Here is a 22,091-nt window from a genome sequence, read left to right on the forward strand (position 1 = left end):
CATCCAACAAAAGCATTGTACATCTGGACATTCCTTTCATAATGTTAATCCTTTCAAGCCTGCCTTTGTCAGTACGGGTTGCATGCGAGCATACAGATGAGAAACTGGAGCAGCCTGCCCATCCCCTCAAATTTGCTTCACCATTACATTAAATAAGCGCTGTTCTGATTCTAATCTCACCTCCGCAATCTACTCGACTGCAGATACCTTTCCCTCTTTGCTTTACTTGAATCTATTTGCCTCTGCCTTCAAAACCTGGTTTTGGTCTTAAGTCTACTTTGAAATGGTGGCAAAATTCCAGCCTGTAATCCAGCAGAGGGAACTTGAATGAGGTAGGAGTTCAGAACCAGGGGTCACAGTTTAAGAAAGGGGTAGGCCATTCGGACTGAGATGAAGAAAACCGTTTTCACCCAGAGGGTTGTGAATCTGTGGAATTCTCTGCCACAGAAGGCAGTGGAGGCCAATTCACTGGATGTTTTCAAGAGGCCTATTTCCTTCGCTCCATAGATGCTGCTGCACCCACTGAGTTTCTCCAGCATTTTTGTGTACCTTTTCAAGAGAGAGTTTGATATAGCTCTAAGGTCTAACAGAATCAAGGGAAATTAGGAGAAAGCAGGAACGGGGTACTGATTTTGGATGATCAGGTTGAATGGACATATTGAATGGTGGTGCTGGCCCGAATGGTCAAATGGCCTATTCCTGCACCTATTTTTTATGTTTCCAGGAGTTACTTAAGTAAATCTCCCACCTGTGTCGCTTTCCCATTCCAACCTTTGGATGTCCTTTTTCCAACACTCATATCCCCACTACTGCAAGGTCATTCCCCCCTAACCACCAACCCGATGTAAACCAAACCCTACACTCTCCACCAACCAACCCTCAGCCAACCTGACTACAAAGTGCAACCCTACGACAACCAATTGCAACCTACTGACTCCCTACTTCGCACCACTGGTGGCCTATTCTTACATTGGTTCCTTAATTAAATGATTCACTGTGATCCCGTGGTTTTCCCCCCAAACTCATCAGGAAGGCTGGCACCATCCTGGGGGTGGAGTTGGATTCATGGGAGGTGGTCTTGGATGGGAGGATGCTCCTCATACTGTGGAGCATCCTGGACAATACAGCTGTCCTCCTCCATGACACACTGGTCAACCTGAGGAGTACCTTCAGCAACTGACTGGTTCCACCAAGATGCAGGACAGACCACAGGAGATCCTTCTTCACTGTGGCTATCAAACTGTACAACTCCTCCCCCTTCTGTCGTGGGGTAGACTGATTCCCCCTCCCCTATCTTTGCACATCCGCAATCCTTTCCACTCATCACTTTAATCATCTCTCCTCATCGTTATGATTCTTTTTTGGGTGTGCATTTTGAAAGTGATACTCAGCCCCAAGCTCTCATAAACTGTGCAGTTTTACATGCAGCAGATGTCATTCAATATGAATTTCCAGCAGGAACACTCCCTGCAATGGCCAGTTGGCATAACCAACAACAAAATAAGCACAGTTCAGTGATCAAATCTTTGAATATTTTTGAGTCAAATAACTGAAAGCTACATATTAACATCTCTGTTTGTTTAGGTTTTGCGATAAACCAATTTTCAACAAGGATTTAGAACAAATAGTCTAGTTAAAAGAAAAAGATGCCGGGAATGTGGACAAAAGGAACTGCAGATGCTGGTTTACATAAAAAAGATACAAAGTGCTGGAATTACTCAGTGGGTCAGCAACATATCTGGAGAACATCGATAGGTGATATTTCAGGTCGGGACCCTACTTCAGACTGATTGTAGTGAGAGACAGGGGAGGAGAAGAAAATCGGAAGAGGGGTGGAGGCAGGAAAAAGTCTGACAAGTAATAGGTGGATACAGGTGAGGGGCGGTTTCGATTAGCCGATGGTTCGTTAATGACCAGAGATGATAAGGCAAAAAGTTTGTGATGTGCAGATAAGGATAGAAGAGGCATGAAATGTGAGGCCAGAGGATGGAATATAGGTGGGAGGGAACAGGATCAAGCAAAAAGGGAGAACTGGGTACATATCCGGGTGGGACCGAGAAGAGAGGGGGTAAAAAGGGGATGGGGTATTTATGGGTTAGTTAACTCATTTCTTTAGTCAGAGGGTGATGAATCGATGGAATTATTTGCCGCAGAAGACTATGGAGGGCAAAGGACAAAGGACAAAGGACATTTATTGTCACATACCAATTGGTGTAGTGAAATTTGAGTTGCCATTTGCAGCACACCAATAAAAGTAAAACACAACATTAAAGAATTTAACACCAAACAGAAAATACATCCCCCCACAATGGTTCCCACTGTGAGGGAAGGCACAAAGTTCAGTCCTCTTCCCATTGTCCAGTCAATGGATATTTTTAAGTCAGAGATAGATAGATTCTTGATTAGTACGGGTGTCAGGGGTTATGGGGATAAGGCAGGAGAATGGGGTTAGGTGGGAGAGATAGATCAGCCACGATTGAATGGCAGAATAGACTTGATGGGCCGAATGGCCTATTTCTACTATTATGACTTCCTCTGGGCTATGCTCGTCATGTTACTTTATATTTCATTGACTTTGCTGTTGTTTTTACGAGATGGACATGTTGGATGTTATGTCGGCTAAGATTCTCCTTCATTCACTTTCATTCATAGCTCTTTATTGTGACTCAAGAGTATATGCATCAATCATTTTTCTTTTTAGTTCAGTTTCGAGATATAGCATGGAAATAAACCCTTTGGTCCACCGAATCCACGCCAATCATCTGTTTACACTAGTTCTATGTAATCCCACTTTCTTATTCATATAACCATATAACAATTACAGCACGGAAACAGGCCATCTCGGCCCTTCTAGTCTGTGCCGAACACTTATTCTCACCTAGTCCCATTTACCTGAACTCAGACCATAACCCTCCATTCCTTTCCCGTCCATATACCTATCCAATTTATTTTTAAATGATAAAATTGAACCTGCCTCCACCACTTCCACTGGAAGTTCATTCCACACAGCTACCACTCTTTGAGTAAAGAAGTTCCCCCTCATGTTACCCCTAAACTTCTGTCCCTTAATTCTCAAATCATGTCCTCTTGTTTGAATCTTCCCTACTCTCAATGGAAAAAGCATATCCACGTCAACTCTGTCTATCCCTCTCATCATTTTAAAGACCTCTATCAAGTCCCCCCTTAACCTTCTGCGCTCCAAAGAATAAAGACCTAACTTGGTCAACCTTTCTCTGTAACTTAGTTGCTGAAATTCAGGGAACATTCTAATAAATCTCCTCTGTACTCTCTCTACATGTGTGTAGACCAATTGATCAACAATCCCCTCAGTCTTTGAGACGCAGGAGGAAACTGGAGCATCCAGTGGAAACCTCGGCAGTCATAGGGAGAACATGCAAACTGCACAGACAGCACCTAAGGTCAGGATTGAACCCAGGTCTTTGGTGCTGTGAGGCAGCAGTTCTACCAGCTGTGTCACTGCGTTACCCTTCTAATGTGAATTATTTTTCATTTTGTTAATTAAATGTTACCAACTACACTTTGCCCACTTGGACATATTATCTCACTCAGTGTCATTTCTGAGCTAGACTTCTCTGAACTAATAACCTCTTGTTTGATATCATTTCCAAATTTCACCAATTTATGTTTCATTACATTTGTATTATTTGACATTGGGAACCATGCAACCAAAGGGTACCTCGATTAGAACTTCATAATAAGTCAAAATATTTGTTCTGTATCATTTGGCAAGGTTTTTACTGATATTTCCCCTGATTTCACTTGGCATCTATTTCCCTCATCTTCAGTTCCTATGTTCCAAAGCAAGATGGCATTCACATACAGTCATACAGTGTGGAAACAGGACCTTCGACCTAACTTGGGTCCTGTTAGGTCGAAGTTCCCATCAACACTAGTCCCACTTCCCTGGTCCCATCTACACTAGTCCCACTTCCCTGTGTTTGGCCCATATCCATCTAAACCTGTCTGATCCATGTACCTTTGCTCTTAAACATTGCGATAGTCCCTGCCTCAACTACCTTCTCTGGCAGTTTGTTGCATATACCCACCACCCTTTGTGTGAAAAAGTTACCCCTGTAAAATTTGCATAAAATCTTTCCCCTTCACCTTAAACCTGTGTCTTCTGGCTCTTGATTCCCCTACTGTGGGCAAGAGACTATGTGTGCATAAGACATCTTCAGCACAATGTACTTTGTTCGCAATTGAAGGGAAATAGATTAAAGATGATTTTTCATATGCTGATGGAGCTATACTTCATCCCATTTAGGTTGAAATTTATTTGTTCAAGACCATGTTGCACAGTTAGATCTACTGTCTGGTACTTTACCTGCATGCTCAGTCTTTTATTTGTTTTGCAGTAAGTTAACTTCATGCTGAGATGGGGAAAAACTTTTTCGCCCAGAGTTGTGGATCAGTGGAATTCTCTGCCATAGAAGGCAATGGAGGCTAATTCACTGGATGTTTTCAAGATTTTGCTCTTAGGGCTAACGGAATCAAGGGATATGGGGAGAAAGCAGGAACGGGGTACTGATTTTGGAAGATCAGCCATGATCATATTGAATGGCGGTACCTGCTCGAAGGGACGATAGGCCCACTCCTGCACCTATTTTCTATGTTTCTATGTTCTGAATTAACACATTGCATTGCAGCAAATTCATTCTTCTAATTCAAGCCAACAAGTAAAATATTTAGAACTGCTTGCTACCCGCAAACCACATACCTCCCTTGTTGGTTCCTTGATCCAGCGGAGGTGTCCTTATCTCCTGGATAGCTGAATTCTATTGCCCGTTTGCGGCGGAACTGTTGTGAAAGTGCATTAAATTGTCCTCTCGTTCTACAATCTGCATAAACAAAGATATCTTTTTGCATTTATCTCCCGAGAAACAGCGGTTTGTACCAGCAGCAGAAGATTACATTTTTTTTCTATGTTCACGAATAACATATTGCTTCGTCCTTTCTCAGAGTTCTAAATTCCTGAAAAACATTGATTGTGTTATTCAAAAAGATTATATCCTACTGGTTTTATTGGATTCCAAGTAAATGAATCTGTGATGTAGGAAATGTGTAATCAGATTGTAGTATTATTAGCTGCAAAACAGAACAAGAAGTGGACGAAGTTACCCTCTGATGGCTTGAGCTTCAATCTATATACGTTGAGCATTTGCTCAGTATTGTGTGCACATAGCTGCCTAGATGTGAGGTTTGTGGGATTCAATTTATACACGATTAAGGGAATACTGTTGCAAAATTAATGTCAGTAATATTGCAGTAGTGCCACAAGAGCAATTTTGAGGAAATAAAAAATGAATATGCTGGAAACAGCAGGTCAGCCAGGATCAGTGGAAAGAAAGCAAAGTTAACTTCAGGTCAAAGACCCTTCGTCAGAAAGTGATACATTCACTTTCCGCAGCTATGACTGAATTGCTGAATGCTTCCAGCAGCTTCTGATTTATTTTTATACTTCCAGCATCTATGGCTTTCATTATTTTCAGTTTTGAGGAAATCCAGAATGTTCTTGCCTCAGACCAGTGGACAGTACGTAAATAGAAACAAAAAGCTGGAATAACTGAGCAGGGACAGGCAGCATCTCTGGAGAAAAGGAATAGGTGACGTTTCGGGTTGAGACCCACCTTCAGACTGAGATTCAGGGGATAGAGGAACAAGAGATATAGATGGTAATATAGAGAAATATAGAACAATTGAACAAAAGATATGCAAAAAGCAACGATGATCAAGGAAAGGTGAAGCCCACAATGATCCGTTGGTGGCTGTGGTCTAGGTGATAACGAGTAATACAGGTAGTGAAACTCAATAGGACGACAGTGAAAATAGTGACGATTAGGATGAGGGAGAGACAGAGACAAGAGGATGCATGGGTTACTTGCATAGTACATATAATCAGCTGTACAGTACCCATTATCATCATACGTAAAAGCCTGATTGGATGCAAGGTAGGGCTTGATTCAATAAGTGCATCCATATCTATATAGTGAACACATTAATGCATCTACAACTGAAGTGTCACCAGAAGCACTGTAGGCACGTTATGACATTATTCAGCATGAACACCAATTTGAGACTGCCGTTTGTATTTCGGAGCTCAGCACTCAAGATGATGCCCTCTTTTAATCTCTCACACCTGAACATCTGTTCAGTATCAGGTTGTACATATCACCAGCACCATCCAAAGGGATCGTCATCTTCTTACATTTTAAATACTAAATAATTTCCACTGCCCGTTACAATGATTCCATCGGCATTTGAAGCCTTTCATGGTTTAAAATTACTGAAATGCCCATGTGACAGGCGCCAATGGAACTTATGGGGTGGCAGTATGAACTGTGAGGAGGATGCTATGAGAATGCAGGGTGACTTGGACAGGTTGGGGGAGTGGGCAGATGCATGGCAGATTAAGTTTAATGTGGATAAATAGTAAGATTAAACGAGAACTTACCAGTTTGAAGTTTGATCTTTATTTTATGAGGAGTTACGATGAGGGATTACGTGAAGACCCCGCCAGCACGCGTGCGCGACATTCTTCAAAGCAGCGGTGTGGATTCACAGAAAATAGTAATTGAAGTAAACATAGTAAAGACAAGGAGAACTAAGGTACCAGTTGACCTTTATAATTGAGGGCGGGAGCGGAGGGCACATAATCCCTCATCGTAACTCCTCATAAAATAAAGATCAAACTTCAAACTGGTAAGTTCTGGTTTAATCTTACTATTTTAATTCGGAGTCACGTGAGTGACTACGTGATGATTTTAAAGCTCTGTGATTTCAAGCCGTGGAACAATCCATGCTTCACTCACTGCCGAAGTCATTCAAGGGAGGAAGTATGTTATTGTATTCAGACATGCATCCAATTCAGGCAATAACAATTTATTTTAACAAAATAATCCTCCCTAGGGCTAAATATATTGCAGAATTCAAACTTGATTCTGCAATACCGCAGGTTTGGTTATTGGCTTATTATAAAGAATTGGAAGGTCTTTCTCTTGACCATCCTGCTGTAGCCAGGATATGGTCCATGGGCACTTCCTTGTCTCTAGCTGCCGGTGTTGCTGTTGCCCTTGTGGATAGAAACTTAAGATGTCAGCATCCACCCCAGCAGCTCCCAAGCCTGTCTGAGCCATCTAGCGATGGTTAGTACTGATACCCGGCCATTAGGCTGTTTATGGCTGCCCATAGCGCTAATTTACTTCCTCTTAAGTTTTAGTAGTTTTAAGGTATAATAGAAGGTGTGTCATTACACATAGTCGGGTGTCAGTTGGGTATATCTGGAATTCCAATTTTTTTCCTGATGATCATGGTCTATCTTGTTTAACAAGCTCTAATATGCGAAGCTATCTCTTTTGGAGATGCCATCATATATCCCAGCCTCAGTTTATGTAGAAACTGGACCCCTAGAGCTGAGACCAGTACTATCAGCATACTGTTTTTAAATGTCAGTTTCCCCCCCCCCCCCCAGGGACAGGGACATTGCTGGTGCCCCTAGCAATGTTAGTACAACACTGACGTCCCAGATCTGGGAGTACTTCCCTCTAGGAGGGTTGGTGTTGAAAATAATCCTCATAAGTTTGACAACTAGAGGGTGAGATCCCATGGAGAGTTGTCGTGGCGCCTGCCACCAGCAAGCTGACAGGGCACTCCTGCATAATTATAGTACTGCAGCTCAGTCCTTCATCTACATGAAGGCTGGATAGGAATTCTCAGGACGTTGGTGGTTGTAGCTGTATTATACACTACACCAGTCCTTGTTGGTTCTTGATAGGCTGCCGTGATCATGCTCATGGTCCTGTCCGCCAGCCCGGATCTAGCATGGTGGACTATGGTTCAGAGACTATGTCCGAGACCACAGGGATCCATGGCTGTGTAGGCCAATCAGGTACTTTCAAGACACTTGATGTTGAGTCCATATGTGTTTTTGCTTAGGATCCGACTGATGAGGCAGGAGGGAAAAACATTGTAAACAATTATTCCGCATTAAGGGAGTGACGTCCATTGCTGCTGCCCCAAGTGTGGTTCACAAGCGGCATATGTTGGTAACTGGTGATTGGGTCTAGATGCAAATGGATCGATATCTGGTGTCCCTCTTTTGGTAATATCAGCAACTTTTTTGTGGTCCAACAGCCATTCGATGCTGCCATTGAATTTTCATGACCTGGTGTGTGGCTCAGTATTGAGCTTACCTGGTAGGTAAGTTTGCTGATAGCCAAATATGTATGTTAACACACCATAGCCAAATATATTGGCCAGATTGACACATGGTATCGATCTTTTCTCCCATATGATTAATATATGCCACCACTGTGATATTATCAATTCGTAGGCGGACATGCAGATGGTGCATTGTTAGCAGTAGGCTTTTAGCCCATAAAACGCACCCAACACCAGTGTTTTTAGTAATTAATTATTTTGTAGGTTTATCCAAGTCTGCTTTACTCTTTGGCAATGTTACAGACATATGGATAACGTTAATTGTAAATCCCAGAAAGTCCAGTTGTGGATGCCGTCGACTTAGATTTATCTGGATGGAGATGACCCCATAGTTTCACCCTATGTTTGGTAGCTAAAACTGCTGATTTAGCTAGATCCAGGGTTTTTTCCCCACAAATGATATATCATCAAGATATGCCATGACAATATGTTTTTGTTTCTAATATTGCCAAGGCCCGTTTTAATATCTTGGTGAAAAGTCTTTGGGCTGAAGTTAGGCCATCAGGCAACGCTATGCCCTGCCATAGTTGCCCCATCCAGTTAAATTTTAGGTATCGACAATGATCCCTCCATGTCTCCCAAAACAAGTGTAATATTCCCCCTGTTAGTACAGGTCGTACACCTTTGTGTTCTGGAAGGAACCAGATCCACCTACTTACCTGGTTGCCGGTGGTATGTCCCTTTCTTCAATTTCTGCCTCTTCTGCGGAAGAGGCGCCGGAGTGCGGGGTTGGCACGTTTTCCATGAGGGTCACTCTGGGCCTTGGCCTAAAAGGACCTTCGTGGTGCTGCGCGGCCCTCATGCTTTCACCAGCGTCCTGGTGTTGATACCTGCTGGTGGATGCATAGGGGTGCTGTCGTTGCTGATGACGCTGTAATGAGCCCGACGGCTTTAATCTCTTCGTCGAGCATTTCACTGTACCATCGTCTGGGCGAGCAACCAATGATATGCCTGCTGTCAGAAGTTTTGAAATCTTCTGTAGTTTGACCTCCTGGGTTTTTGTGCCAGTCCCACTGTACCCCCAGATCGCATTGTTTGCTGCAGGCATTTTTAAAACGAAGTAAAGTTCACAGGAGGCCTATACTTCTGCGTAATTTTGCTGCCTGTTCCTGCAGAAGATGGAAGTACAGGTAGTCGATGCTGGCCGCCAGCCTGGTCTGTAATGGTACTTTTCGTTGATCCGTAATTTTGGTGATCACTCCCAGTAGCTCCTTAGGATTCTGCACCCCCTGCACACTGCCGTTTTCTTCAGCCACGTCCCCTTCTTCCGGACCAGCCCAGCCCTGGTCCACAATGCATTCCTCTATCGAGGGAGATGCATTGTTTTACAGCCCTCGATAAGGTGCTGTTGTGGGAGTGCGAAGACTCCCATAGTGAGCTTGCTCCATCTCCCGGAGCAAGTCACAGGCGGACCTCTGCTGCACTCGGGCTGCGCGCCTCTTCGGCCGGACTCATTTGAGTATGATCGGCCGGGCTGAATCCTGCTGGGCTTTGCCTCCAGCCTGCTGCGCTGCTTTGAGTTGTACGACTCATGGCGCTGGATTCAGCTTGGAGTCGGTAAGTGGACCTTAGTAACCACGCCAACGGTCACTTTCACTGCCCTTAGGCAGTGCGTCCTTCTGGCCGCACTCCCTGAGTCTATCGGCCATACCGACTCCTGCCTGCCTGCAGCCCGCTGTGTTGTTTCCAGATATAGTTTCATGTTTCCTGGGCTCAGCCTGCGCCGGTTGTACCCGGCTGTCGGCTGCCGGAACCTTCCTAGTTCCTCACAGCCTGCGGTCCTGGAACCGTTGTTTGCATATGGCTGTGGGCTGCCGGAACTTTCCCTAGTTCCCCGCAGCCAGCGGTCCTGGAACCGCTGGGGATCCGTGGTTGTTGGCTGCCAGGACCTATCTGTTTCCCCGCAGCCTGTGGTCCTGGAGCCGCTGGACGTTAGTGGTGTCGGCTGCCGGGACCTACCTGGTTCCCCGCAGCCTGCGGTCCTGGAACCGCTGGGCGTCCGTGGTGTCGGCTGCCGGGACCTACCTGGCTCCCCGCGGCAGCCTGCGGTCCTGGAACCGCGGGACGTCTCTGGTTGTCGGCTGCCGGGAACTGCCTGGTTCACCGCGGCAGCCTGCGGTCCAGGTCCGTTTTTTTCTTCCCCTTGTCCAACGTGCTGTAACATAAAACACAGCAAGGGGAAGAATACAACTTCAGTTTTTCCTTACCCGTGTAGGTCCATTTGAATTTTTCCCACTGGAGCGCTCCACCCCCGCCCTTCGCTGTTGCACTGCGTGAGACGCAATGTCGCGCACGCGTGCTGGCGGGGCCTTCACGTAGTCACTCACGTGACTCCGAAGTAAAATGTGAGGTTATCCACTTTGGTAGCAAAAACAGGAAGTCAGATTACTATCTAAATGGCGTCAAGTTGGGAAAAGGGGTAGTACAATGGGATCTGGGGGTCCTTGTACATCAGTCTATGAAAGTAAGCATGCAGGTACAGCAGGCAGTGACGAAAGCGAATGGCATGTTGGCCTTTATAACAAGAGGAATCGAATATCGGAGCAAAGAGGTCCTTCTGCAGTTGTACAGAGCCCTAGTGAGACCATACCTGGAGTATTGTGTGCAGTTTTGGTCCCCTAATTTGAGGAAGGACATTCTTGCTATTGAGGGAGTGCAGCGGGGATTTACAAGGTTAATTCCCGGGATGGCGGGACTGTCATATGCTGAGAGAATGGAGCAGCTGGGCTTGTACCCTCTGGTGTTTAGAAGGATGAGAGTGGATCTCATTGAAACATATAAGATTGTTAAGGGTTTGGACACGCTAGAGGCAGGAAACATGTTCCCAATGTTGGGGGAGCCCAGAACCAGGGGTCACAGTTTAAGAATAAGGAGTAAGCCATTTAGAACGGAGACGAGGAAACACTTTTTCTCACAGAGAGTGGTGAGTCTGTGGAATTCTCTGCGTCAGAGGGCGATGGAGGCAGTTTCTCTTGATGCTTTCGAGAGAGAGCCTGATAGGGCTCTTAAAAATAGCGGAGTCAGGGGATATGGGGAGAAGGCAGGGATGGAGTACTGATTGGGAATGATCAGCCATGATCACATTGAATGGCGGTGCTGGCTCGAAGGGCCGAATGGTCTACTCATGCACCTATTGTCTAATGTCTATTATCTGGGCATCAAGGCTTTGCCATTGAACAGGATACAGAACAGGATACTCCCAGACATGGGAGAGCAAAGTAATTGAGTCATATAGCACAGAAACAGACCATTCGGTCCAACTCGTCCATACCAACCAAGTTGCACCATCTACGCTTGTCCCAATTGTCAGCTTTTGGCCCATATATCCCTCTAAACCTTTCCAATCCACATACCAGTCCAAGTGCCGTTTAAATTGTTCACCTTGGATTACAACCTGAGAGTGTCTGACAGAAAAATCTGCTGGTAGAATGAAGGGGCAAATATAGAAGAAGGGTCCTCTACAAGTGGTTCTATCTGCTCAGGATGTTCAGGGTATAATTCTCACAACTGAACCTAGGTAAGGAACAATGCATTGGGGTATCTGTTTGCCGGCTGTGTGGAGTCAAAATTATTTGAATTATGTGAATTATTCATGCATTGCAATTCCACTACTTGTTTCACAGGCTATTGAATTTGGTCTCTTCCTCGGGTGAAGCATCCTGTCACATGTGTTGAGTACAGAAATAAAGCGCATCTGTGCATTACACACTTTTTTTTTCCAAATTCACTTTCATTGATCAATGAAAGTAAATTTTGGAAGCAAGAGTTAAAAGCACAATCCCCACAATACATGTTTGTTCATTGCAGCTCAGTGAAATTGTATGATGATAAATATTGCTGCTTTGCTCTCAAGACCAACATTAGGAAATACCAAATATGTGATCTGCATTGGTGGAATATTGATATTGCTGACTATACCCCTACCTGATGTCATCAACATTGACCTTGGAGAAGTCGCAATAGTTTTTAATTTGCTTCCAATTGAAAATGAAAGGATGGTGGGATTTTTTCAAAGGGTTGCTGTAAGGTAGGCTCAGAATATAGTCTCAAATTGTTGACCTGATTGCTAATTGCATTATTTTTCTCGATAAGAGCATTGCCAGCAACTACAACCAGTGTGGTTAGTCCACTCACTCACACTATGGGTAATATTAAAAAGCGTGTAGTGTGATATTATTCTAAAATTACCTTTGCTGTGAATATCCCAGCCAGACTCGAGCAGTTTCTTCTAACTATCGTTATTCCCTACTTATCACTACCATTTTCCCCTTTGTTAATTAATCTCTTGCATTTATGCCTTCTCTAGCATCACAAATCTTCCCCTTTTTTTCTCTCTTCCCACTCCCACTTACTCTGTCTCTCGATTTGCTTTAAACCCATTACATTTCCAAACTGTCTCAACCCGAAACATCGCCTATTCTTTCTTTCCATAGATGCTGCCTCACCCGCTGAGTTTCTCCAGACTTTTTGTCTACCTTCAATTTTTCCAGCATCTGAAGTTCTTTCTTAAACATTTCCAATAGTTGCCAGTTCTGATGAGAGGTTATCAGGTTGGAATGTTAGCTTTGGTTCTCATTCCACAGATGATGACCATTTACAGCAAATTCCTGTTATACGTTTAATTAAATATATCAAAGATAATTTGTCCATACAATTATTTCTAACCAGTTTGACTGAAAAGGTTGTTGTTCCATACTGTAATCTCCATCAATGCAATGCACACGAGAGAGAAATCAATATCATAAAACAAGAACACGAGGAGAATTGAACAAGGTGGACAGTTGCAGACAGGAATGAATGTTAGTGAAAAAGCTTTATGCAACTGTTGATTTTGAACAGTGAAATTATATTATAGACACAAAGTACTGGAGTAACTCAACGGGTCAGAAAGCATCTCTGAAGAAAAACGATGGGCGACGTATCGGGTCAGGACCCTTCCGACGAATATGCCAACCCAAAACGGCACCCATCCTTTATCTCCATGCCTGACCTGCTAAGATACTCCAGCACTTTATAACTATCTTCGGTATAAACCAGCATCTGCAGTTCCTTTCTACCCATGAATTTATATTAATATGTCTGAAATAACATGTCTTGATTGACTTTCTTGCAATGTGCTGAAATGGATTCGGCCATACATTTTTAATAAAAGGCTCAATGTCATCAATTACTGAAGGTACACTGAAGACTGCTCTGAAATATCCTGACTGGTTGCACCAAGGCCTGGTAGATCAATTCAATGCCCAGGAATGTCAAAGGCTGCTGTGAGTGGCGGACTCAGCCCGGTCCCCACCTTCAAAAGGGCCTCCATGAGGCACTGACTCAAGAAGGTGACATCTATCATCAAGGATCCCTATCAGCTGGGCTGCTATCAGCAAGCAGAAGGCAAAGAACCCTAAGATTCCACACCACTGGGTTCAGGAGCAGCTACTTTGCCACAACCATCAACTTCTTGAACCAATCTTACAACCCTAACACTACCCCATCCATAGAACAAAATGGACCAGATGTTGTACTAACATGGACTTGTTTTCTAATTGTGTCCTGCCCAAATGTCTAGTTTTTGGAGTATTTTTCCTTTTCATTGTAATGTATAATGTATATATAGTTTATGTTTTGTGTGTTGCCTTAGTCTATGTGCCTATAATGCTGCTGCAAGCAATATTATCACAAAATGGTGGAGTAACTCAGCAGGACAGGCAGCATCTCTGGAGAGAAGGAATGGGTTGAGAACCTTCTTCAGACGAATATGCCAACTCAAAACGTCACCCATCCTTTATCTCCAGAGGTACTGCCTGACCCGCTGAAACATAGAAACATAGAAAATAGGTGCAGGAGTAGGCCATTCGGCCCTTCGAGCCTGCACCGCCATTCAATATGATCATGGCTGATCATCCAACTCAGTATCCTGTACCTGCCTTCTCTCCATACCCCCTGATCCCTTTAGCCACAAGGGCCACATCTAACTCCCTCTTAAATATAGCCAATGAACTGGCCTCAACTACCTTCTGTGGCAGAGAATTCCACAGATTCACCACTCTCTGTGTGAAAATTTTTTTTCTCATCTCGGTCCTAAAAGACTCCCCCCTTATCCTTAAACTGTGACCCCTTGTTCTGGACTTCCCCAACATCGGGAACAATCTTCCTGCATCTAGCCTGTTCAACCCCTTAAGAATTTTGTAAGTTTCTATAAGATCCCCCCTCAATCTTCTAAATTCTAGCGAGTACAAGCCGAGTCTATCCAGTCTTTCTTCATATGAAAGTGCTGACATCCCAGGAATCAGTCTGGTGAACCTTCTCTGTACTCCCTCGACGGCAAGAATGTCTTTCCTCAGATTAGGAGACCAAAATTGTATGCAATACTCCAGGTGTGGTCTCTGCCACAGAAGGTACAACTGCAGTAGAACCTCCCTGCACCTATACTCAAATCCTTTTGCTATGAATGCTAACATACCATTCGCTTTCTTCACTGCCTGCTGCACCTGCATGCCTACTTTCAATGACTGGTGTACCATGACACCCAGGTCTCGTTGCATCTCCCCTTTTCCTAATCGGCCACCATTCAGATAATAGTCTACTTTCCTGTTTTTGCCACCAAAGTGGATAACCTCACATTTATCCACATTATACTGCTGCCATGCATTTGCCCACTCACCCAGCCTATCCAAGTCACCTTGCAGCCTCCTAGCATCCTCCTCACAGCTAACACTGCCCCCCAGCTTCAACCCGAAACATCACCCATTCCTTCTCTCCAGAGATGTTGACTGTCCCGCTGAGTTACTCCAGCATTTTGTGATCTACCTTCGATTTAAACCAGCATCTGCAGTTCTTTGGTAGACACAAGCGGGTGAGGCAGCATCTCTGGAGAGAAAGAATGGGTGATGTTTCGGGTCGTGACCCTTCTTCAATATTAACAATATTATCTTGAACCTGTATCTCACTATACTTGCTTGACATTAAACTCAACTTGACTTGTCTTTCTAAGCATTTAATATTAGGCTGATGTTTCTCGTTTTCGCATAGAAAGATTATTGGATGTAAACATAAAAATTTAGGACATTTTGGAGTTCACCAGAAAAAAAATTTGATTTTGTCTTATTAGTTAACTCACTGATTGGCACTGAGCTCTTAGCAAAAAGAAAATCAAATTTAGATAATCTTATGATTCAGAATACCTTTTTGAAGCAAAAACCTGCTATGCATTACAGCCTAAACAAAAATTGATTTGTAAAAAAAAATATTGACATTAACTTTTCCCAACAACAGCTATCAAAAATACCCAATGTCAGCAGATACTGAAGGGCAGTTTATGATTAGTTTTAAGAGGATCATATTTGCAGTTCAAAGTTAATTATGCAAGATTGAAAAAAATACATTCAATATAATCTACATTTAAGCAGATCTTTGATCTTGAAATCAAAGATGCCTGTTGCGGATCGCAAATGCTTCTGAATATTACTGCTTTAATAAATTTGCATTTGGTTCCTTAGATGAAATGCTGAAATATTGAAATTATTTTTTTTCAATCATCATTTTAAAAACTCGCCTCGAACAATGGGTTTTGTTACTGTCTCTTCAAGATATGTCATCAGCCTAGACAGCCTTATGAGTTGCTGATGCAAATGGGAAAATGAATCCCGCAAACCTGGAAGTGCAAATTAGTCAAGTGAACTCCACAGCTTTACTCCATATTTAGCAATTATTTCACTGAAGCAAAAGCTTTCATTTCTAAATTAGACTAAAATTAACATGAAGCCTTTGAACTTTTCATTTGATGGCTCCCTTGAAATGAAAATCTTTGATATATTAACAGGCAACCAAACATGAGATTGAATACTGGGCACTGAATTAGAAGCTATTCATATCACAAAGACTAGTACAGATATATTTTTTTAAAACACCGGCGACAAACCAGAATTGTTTCCAGGTGCCATCTGAAGCCTAAGGTGGAATCGTATCTGTGTGGTTCTCGGATAATTGTTTTGTATTAAGATATAAAATGTGCATTATCCAGCAATATATTCAGGATGGAATCATGGACTTCTCCTGACTTCCTGCAATATTTTGCTGGAAAACATACGAATACAATGTTATTACAGGAACAAACATGGACCATTTATGAAATTGGGATTTGATTTTGTCAGGTACAGCATTAGGAGCCTCGTTTTGCCGATGACCTAAGAGTTACATCTGTTTGAGTTACGTGCACATTTCTATACATGCTTTTAGCAATTTGGAGGAAATTTGTTATAAAATCTTGGTTTTTAAATTGTTTTGTTTTTCATTTTCAGATGTACATCATTTATTGCCTGTCTGATGTTACCCTGAGAGAGTGGTGTTTTTTTTTTAGTTGAATTGCAGTGACTTACTGTGCCATGGTTTGAAACAACATGGCACTGTGGCACAGTGGTAAAGTTACAGCCTTACAGCACCAGAGACCCGGGTTCGATCCTGACTACAGGTAATGTCTGTACATAGTTTTTACGTTCTCTCCGTGACCGCGTGGGTTTTCACCGAGTGCTCCGGTTTCCTCCCACCCTCCAAAGACATACAGGTTTGTAGGTTAATTGGCTTGGGTAAAAATTGTAAATTGTCCCTAGTGTGTAGGATAGTGCTAGTGCATGGGATGATCGCTGGTTAGCACGGACTCGGTGTGTTGAAGGGCCTGTTTCTGTGCTGTATCTCTAAATTAAACTAAACCACTTTGAAGAAAGGTGTTAAACATTTAACATAGGTTTGGAGACGTACAGTGGGCAGTCCGGATTAAACACAGCAAGTTTTCTTCGCTGAGGAAAATGTGCAGGTACAATTTCAGTAAAGTAACAATTACATTTACCTCATAATTAATACAACGACATGAAAAATAGCAAACAGAATTTGCAATTCCATGCAGGATAGTTGTATTTATCCAGCCAAGTATCAGTATGTTTTGGACTCCCATGTCCCACTCCCATGTAGATGTCCCAATCATACTACTGAGATTCTCAATTACTCTATACTCAGATTCCTCCTGTCATCCAACTGAGGAGTAAATGTTTACTGAGATTTTGAAGTGTTTAAAGGGAGTCCATTTTCAAATCCTGGGTCAGAGGTGGACGGTGGACCGGGCGGTCGGGCCAACGTGGACGGCAAGAACTAAGAGGGACCTGCCGTGGGGAGGGGGCCCTGAGAACCTAGAGGATACCTGCGAGGGGTGAGGGGGAGGGATATTGGCAAGGATGCTGAGAATGAAGAGGGACCAACATGGCTCAAATTAGTACATTTTGTAACTTTGTAGGTGCCAGAAATGGGCCGACTCTTTGTGTATTTTGTAAGTATTTCACTGTACCCACGTACACGTGATAATAAAGTATCATTGGGAATGTGGAGGAACAGACCCAACGGGTCTGCACTTGGTCTAGTATCTATTAAAACTGTGAGTGTGTGTGTGTGTGTGTGTGTGTGTGTGTGTGTGTGTGTGTGTGTGTGTGTGTGTGTGATTTTGCCTTTGAAACGTATCTCCTCGAAAACCAGATGCCGAAACAGGGAAATGTTTACATATTTCAGTAGAGATTTTCCTTGTGATTTTAGAAATCCACTCCTCTGTACATTTAGTGCATTATTTTCGTGACTTTTTAATTAAAACTTTTGACCAATCTGACCTTTTTTTAAAATCTGACCGCTGCCTAGCTGCTTACGTTACAATAACAGTGAAATGTTTACATCTTCTGGTAGAAATTTTCCTTATGATTTCAAAAATCCAATCCTCTATAAATTTGGTCAATTATTTCCCGAGATATTTACTAAAATTTATCACCAAACTGACATTTGAAAAAAATATAACGGTTGCCCAGCTGCACAATGCCTTTGCTCCTGGCACACCTGCCTGCTGGCCCCGCGCCCACCCGCCCCCCCCACCCCCCCCCAGCCTGCCTGCTTCCCCTCCCCTCCACCCCCAGCCCGCTGTGGATTAAAGCATTGTTTATTTCTTTTTTCATTGCATTGAATGTTATTGTTTCTCATTTAACTCCACTAATTATTGATTCCATTGTTTTTCATTGAATTTAATTATTTCTCACTGAACATTTCCCCACCCCTCCCCCTCTCTACCCCCCTTGCTCCCTCTCCTCCTCTCCCCTCCTCCCCCCTCTCCCCACCCCTCCCCGCTCCCCCCTTCGCTACCCCCCCTCTCTCATCCCCCCTCTCTCCCACCCCTCCCCCCCTCTCTCTCTCCCCCGTCTCTCCCCCCTCTCTCTATCAAGGGGGGTGGTTAGTTTGTGTGTGTGTAGGGGGGGGGGGGGGGTGGTGGTTAGTGTGTGTGTTTGTGTGTGGGGGGTGGTTAGTGTGTGTGTTTGTGTGTGGCGGGTGGTTAGTTTGTGTGTTTGTGTGTGGGGGGTGGTTAGTATGTGTGTGACCCTGCAGGCTGATACACACGGGTCCCACCTGGTCTTTTCCTTTAAAAGCCAAAAGGTTTAAAGCTGTGTTTCCCCATCTCACAGCAGGTGGCTGAGTGACTAATCTGCTGCATCATTCCCCAGCTCAGGTAGTGAAATTAGCCCTCTGAAATGTTGACGGCTTGTCACAGAATGGGGAAAGAACCATATAACTAGTTTAGTTTAGTTTACAGATACAGTGTGGAAACAGGCCCTTCAGCCCACCGAATCCATGCTGACTAACGCCCACCCATACTATGGTTTAAATCAACACCCAGTTTCAATCCCACAAACTAGCGGCAATTTACTGAAGTGGGAGGAAACCGAAGCACCCGGAGAAAACACGTGCGGTCACAGGAAGAATATGCAAACTCCATATAGAAAGCACCCGTAGTCAGGATCGAACCCAGATATTTGGCACTGTAAGGCAACAACTCTACCACTGCGCCATTGTGTCACCCTCAACATTCTCAAGAAGTCTCAAGGTTTTGACGTTTAACATATTTTGTTAAAAAAAATGCCCTGGCTGTTAGTGTACATTTTCCTGAACTGAACCATAACACTGTTCATAGGATTCATGCTCATGGAAAACATCATGGGAATCAGAGACTGAGACCAACTCGCCTTTGTTCTTGTAATTGCGAACACGGTGGTAGATGCGATTGAATTGCTGGATGAGTAGTGATATGCGATTATGGGAATCACGGACATTAGATAAAAGACCTGAAAGAAGATCTTACAACAAAAAATTAAAGCAAGAAAAGATCACTTCCAGAGAGACCGTCTTAAAACAGAGAATGACAAAACAAAGATAATACATACAAACAAACAAATTACACATAAAGAAGCTACACAAATAAGCAAAGGGAACAAAATTGCATGATAGTACATGACAGTATTTTATACTTTTAACAAAAGCTAACATGAAAAAGTCTTCACAACATTTTATTTCAAGAGAAAAATCAACTGGACGAATTGATCTAATGGAGACTAAAGTATATAATTATGGAGACTACACGTTGGTTAATTATTTAACCTATTTTGTTACAGTTCATAAATCACAGCTTTTCTAATATATGTAAGTGCTCCAAGAACAGATGTTATTATTTCTGACTATTCCTGCATGGAGGAAGTCACATACTTACCTTCAAAGAAATATGCATTTTTAACTTTACTTTTAATTAAAATTAATAAATAACAGAAATAATCTCAAATATAATTGATTTCCTCTTTCTTTTATGATATTGGATTTGTGTTCTCTTGCTCTAGCTTTTGTGATATTGATGTCCCTCAGACTATCCTTGACCAGACATTGCTGGCTTTATCTTGCACTAAACGTTATTTCCTTATCATGTATCTAAGTACTGTAAATGGATTGATTGTAATCATGTATTGTCTTTCTGCTGACTGGTTAGCACGCAACAAATAGCTTTTCACTGTACACATGACAATAAACTGCACTGAACTGCTCTTTGTAGCAGTATACATCTCTGTTTTAATCACTTTATGGTGACTAATAAGATTTCATGATTATTCTCCATAAACAAGCTAATTGCAGGTTCAGCCAGTGCTTGCCATTCATACACTTGCAAACATAAGCTTGCAAAAATAATGGCTCTTCAGCATTCCCTCAATTTCAGATTTCTCAGCCTCAAGTTCAAATCTCTTCCCACAATCCCCATCATGCCTCCAGATATGTAAAGTTCTGCAATGTTCCAAGACCCCTACATCCTCTGGCTATGGCCTTTTTGGTCTCCTTCTCTTTCCTGGCCATGTGCCGTTGGGAAACTGAGCTCTCTAACCGCTCCTTAAGTCACTCTGTCTTTCCAGTTTTCCAATGCTTCACGCCATTCCTTAAACAGCACTTGGTCTTGTTTCAGCATTGCTTTATTCGATTTGAGGTAAATTTTCGTGTGAATATGCTTCTGTACATGCGGCTTCTGTTAAACACTTTAGAATATTTTTGCTGATTTAACGTATCTTATAAATACAAATTGTAGTCAAAGTACCATCAGCACCTTGTTTGCGTAAACAGTGGTCTAATTCTGTAAAACTGAGCACATACCTGTTCCCAATTTAGAAATAATAAATTTTATTCATTATGAAATAAAATGAGTATGATTTATTATGATTTTCATTACCTGTGGTCTTTCCAATTATCTTGGAGCAAATGAGATATATTTATAATGTAAACACAGTTATAAAGCAGAAGTAATGAGCTCATCTTGAAATTTGATGTTATGTAAAACATTCCATTAATCTTTGATCCCTGCTACCAAAATTGCACAAAAGTAAAACAGAATCATATCATTAAACATTTCAGGTGAGAAATGTTAATAGTAGACATTCAATATCAAATACTAATCACATGATGAATGTTGTATTTGTTTTAGGAAACAGTTTTTTTTTTAAACTTAACAACTTCACCCCCAAGAAAGCCAATCAGATTTATGATTAAGAATAATCACTATGGAAACAAATCTCCTTAATGTAAAGGACACAATATCCTCAGTTTCTGTGCAAGATGAGTAAATGGGATTAAAATCTAAGACAAATATGATATTAAAATCTAAAATCTACGGGGCTCTTTTTATTTCCTGCCTGATACAACACAAAAGTTAATTGTAAAGAAACAGAGGTTACTAAACACTGCAAGCCACTTTAATTTATGATGGACGGAACTGACCTTCACAACAGTCTTGCCACACCCGTAAATCAATTTTCGGGATTTCGTCACAGTTCACATATCCTTGCGGATACTCAGCTTTCAAAAAAACATCCGTCTGGACCTGCTGAATGTCATCACCATTGTCACATAGGACTCTTGCCAGGGAACTTTGCTTCAACTGCGTTAGTTGAGATGGAGTAAACACCCCTGGATTTTTATACCAGAACCTGAATAACACATAAAAAGGTGCAGGTTGCTATCAGGTTTATTTAGTTTTTGCATTTAATATAAAATCAAATAGCACAATTTATTTTAAAAGACTGAAGGTTAACAGTTAGATTTAACAGTTTGAAATATTTTCAAATCAAATAAATGAATAGTTTAGTTTAGTTTAGAGATACAGCGCGGAAATCGGCCCTTTGGCCCACCGAGTCCGTGCCGACCAGCAATCCCCACACATTAACCCTAATCTACACACACTAGGAACAATTTACAATTATAGATAGTGACCTCATTGGTGACCCTCGGACTATCCTTGATTGGATTTTGCTGGCTTAACCTTGCACTAAACATTATTTAACGTAAACATAAGGCTGAAGATATGGCACGCTAACAGCTCTGCCAGAGAGCCCGTGTATAATGCTAGACCCCTGTATTAACCTTGCACAACTCTGTGTGGAGAGGTGGAATCCAATACTTCTATTAAGACAAAGTGGGAGAACTCTATTTACATTTGCAGAGCCAGACCCAATGGACCTGAACTTGGTAAATGA

General features: G+C 42.5%; 1 protein-coding gene across 1 annotated transcript in view; it reads right to left on the reverse strand.

Moving 5' to 3' along the window:
* Positions 1–22,091, reverse strand: part of pxdnl (peroxidasin like) — a 498,663-nt gene that overhangs the window by 26,685 nt on the left and 449,887 nt on the right. The window contains exons 18-19 of the mRNA XM_033020388.1: positions 21,337–21,545; positions 4,739–4,859 (exon numbers count right to left, since the gene is read on the reverse strand). Coding sequence (XP_032876279.1) covers positions 4,739–4,859; positions 21,337–21,545 — 330 coding nt within the window. The remainder of the gene's footprint in view (positions 1–4,738; positions 4,860–21,336; positions 21,546–22,091) is intronic.

Source organism: Amblyraja radiata, chromosome 4 (assembly GCF_010909765.2).
Source record: "Amblyraja radiata isolate CabotCenter1 chromosome 4, sAmbRad1.1.pri, whole genome shotgun sequence".
NCBI classification, from domain to species: Eukaryota; Metazoa; Chordata; class Chondrichthyes; order Rajiformes; family Rajidae; genus Amblyraja; species Amblyraja radiata.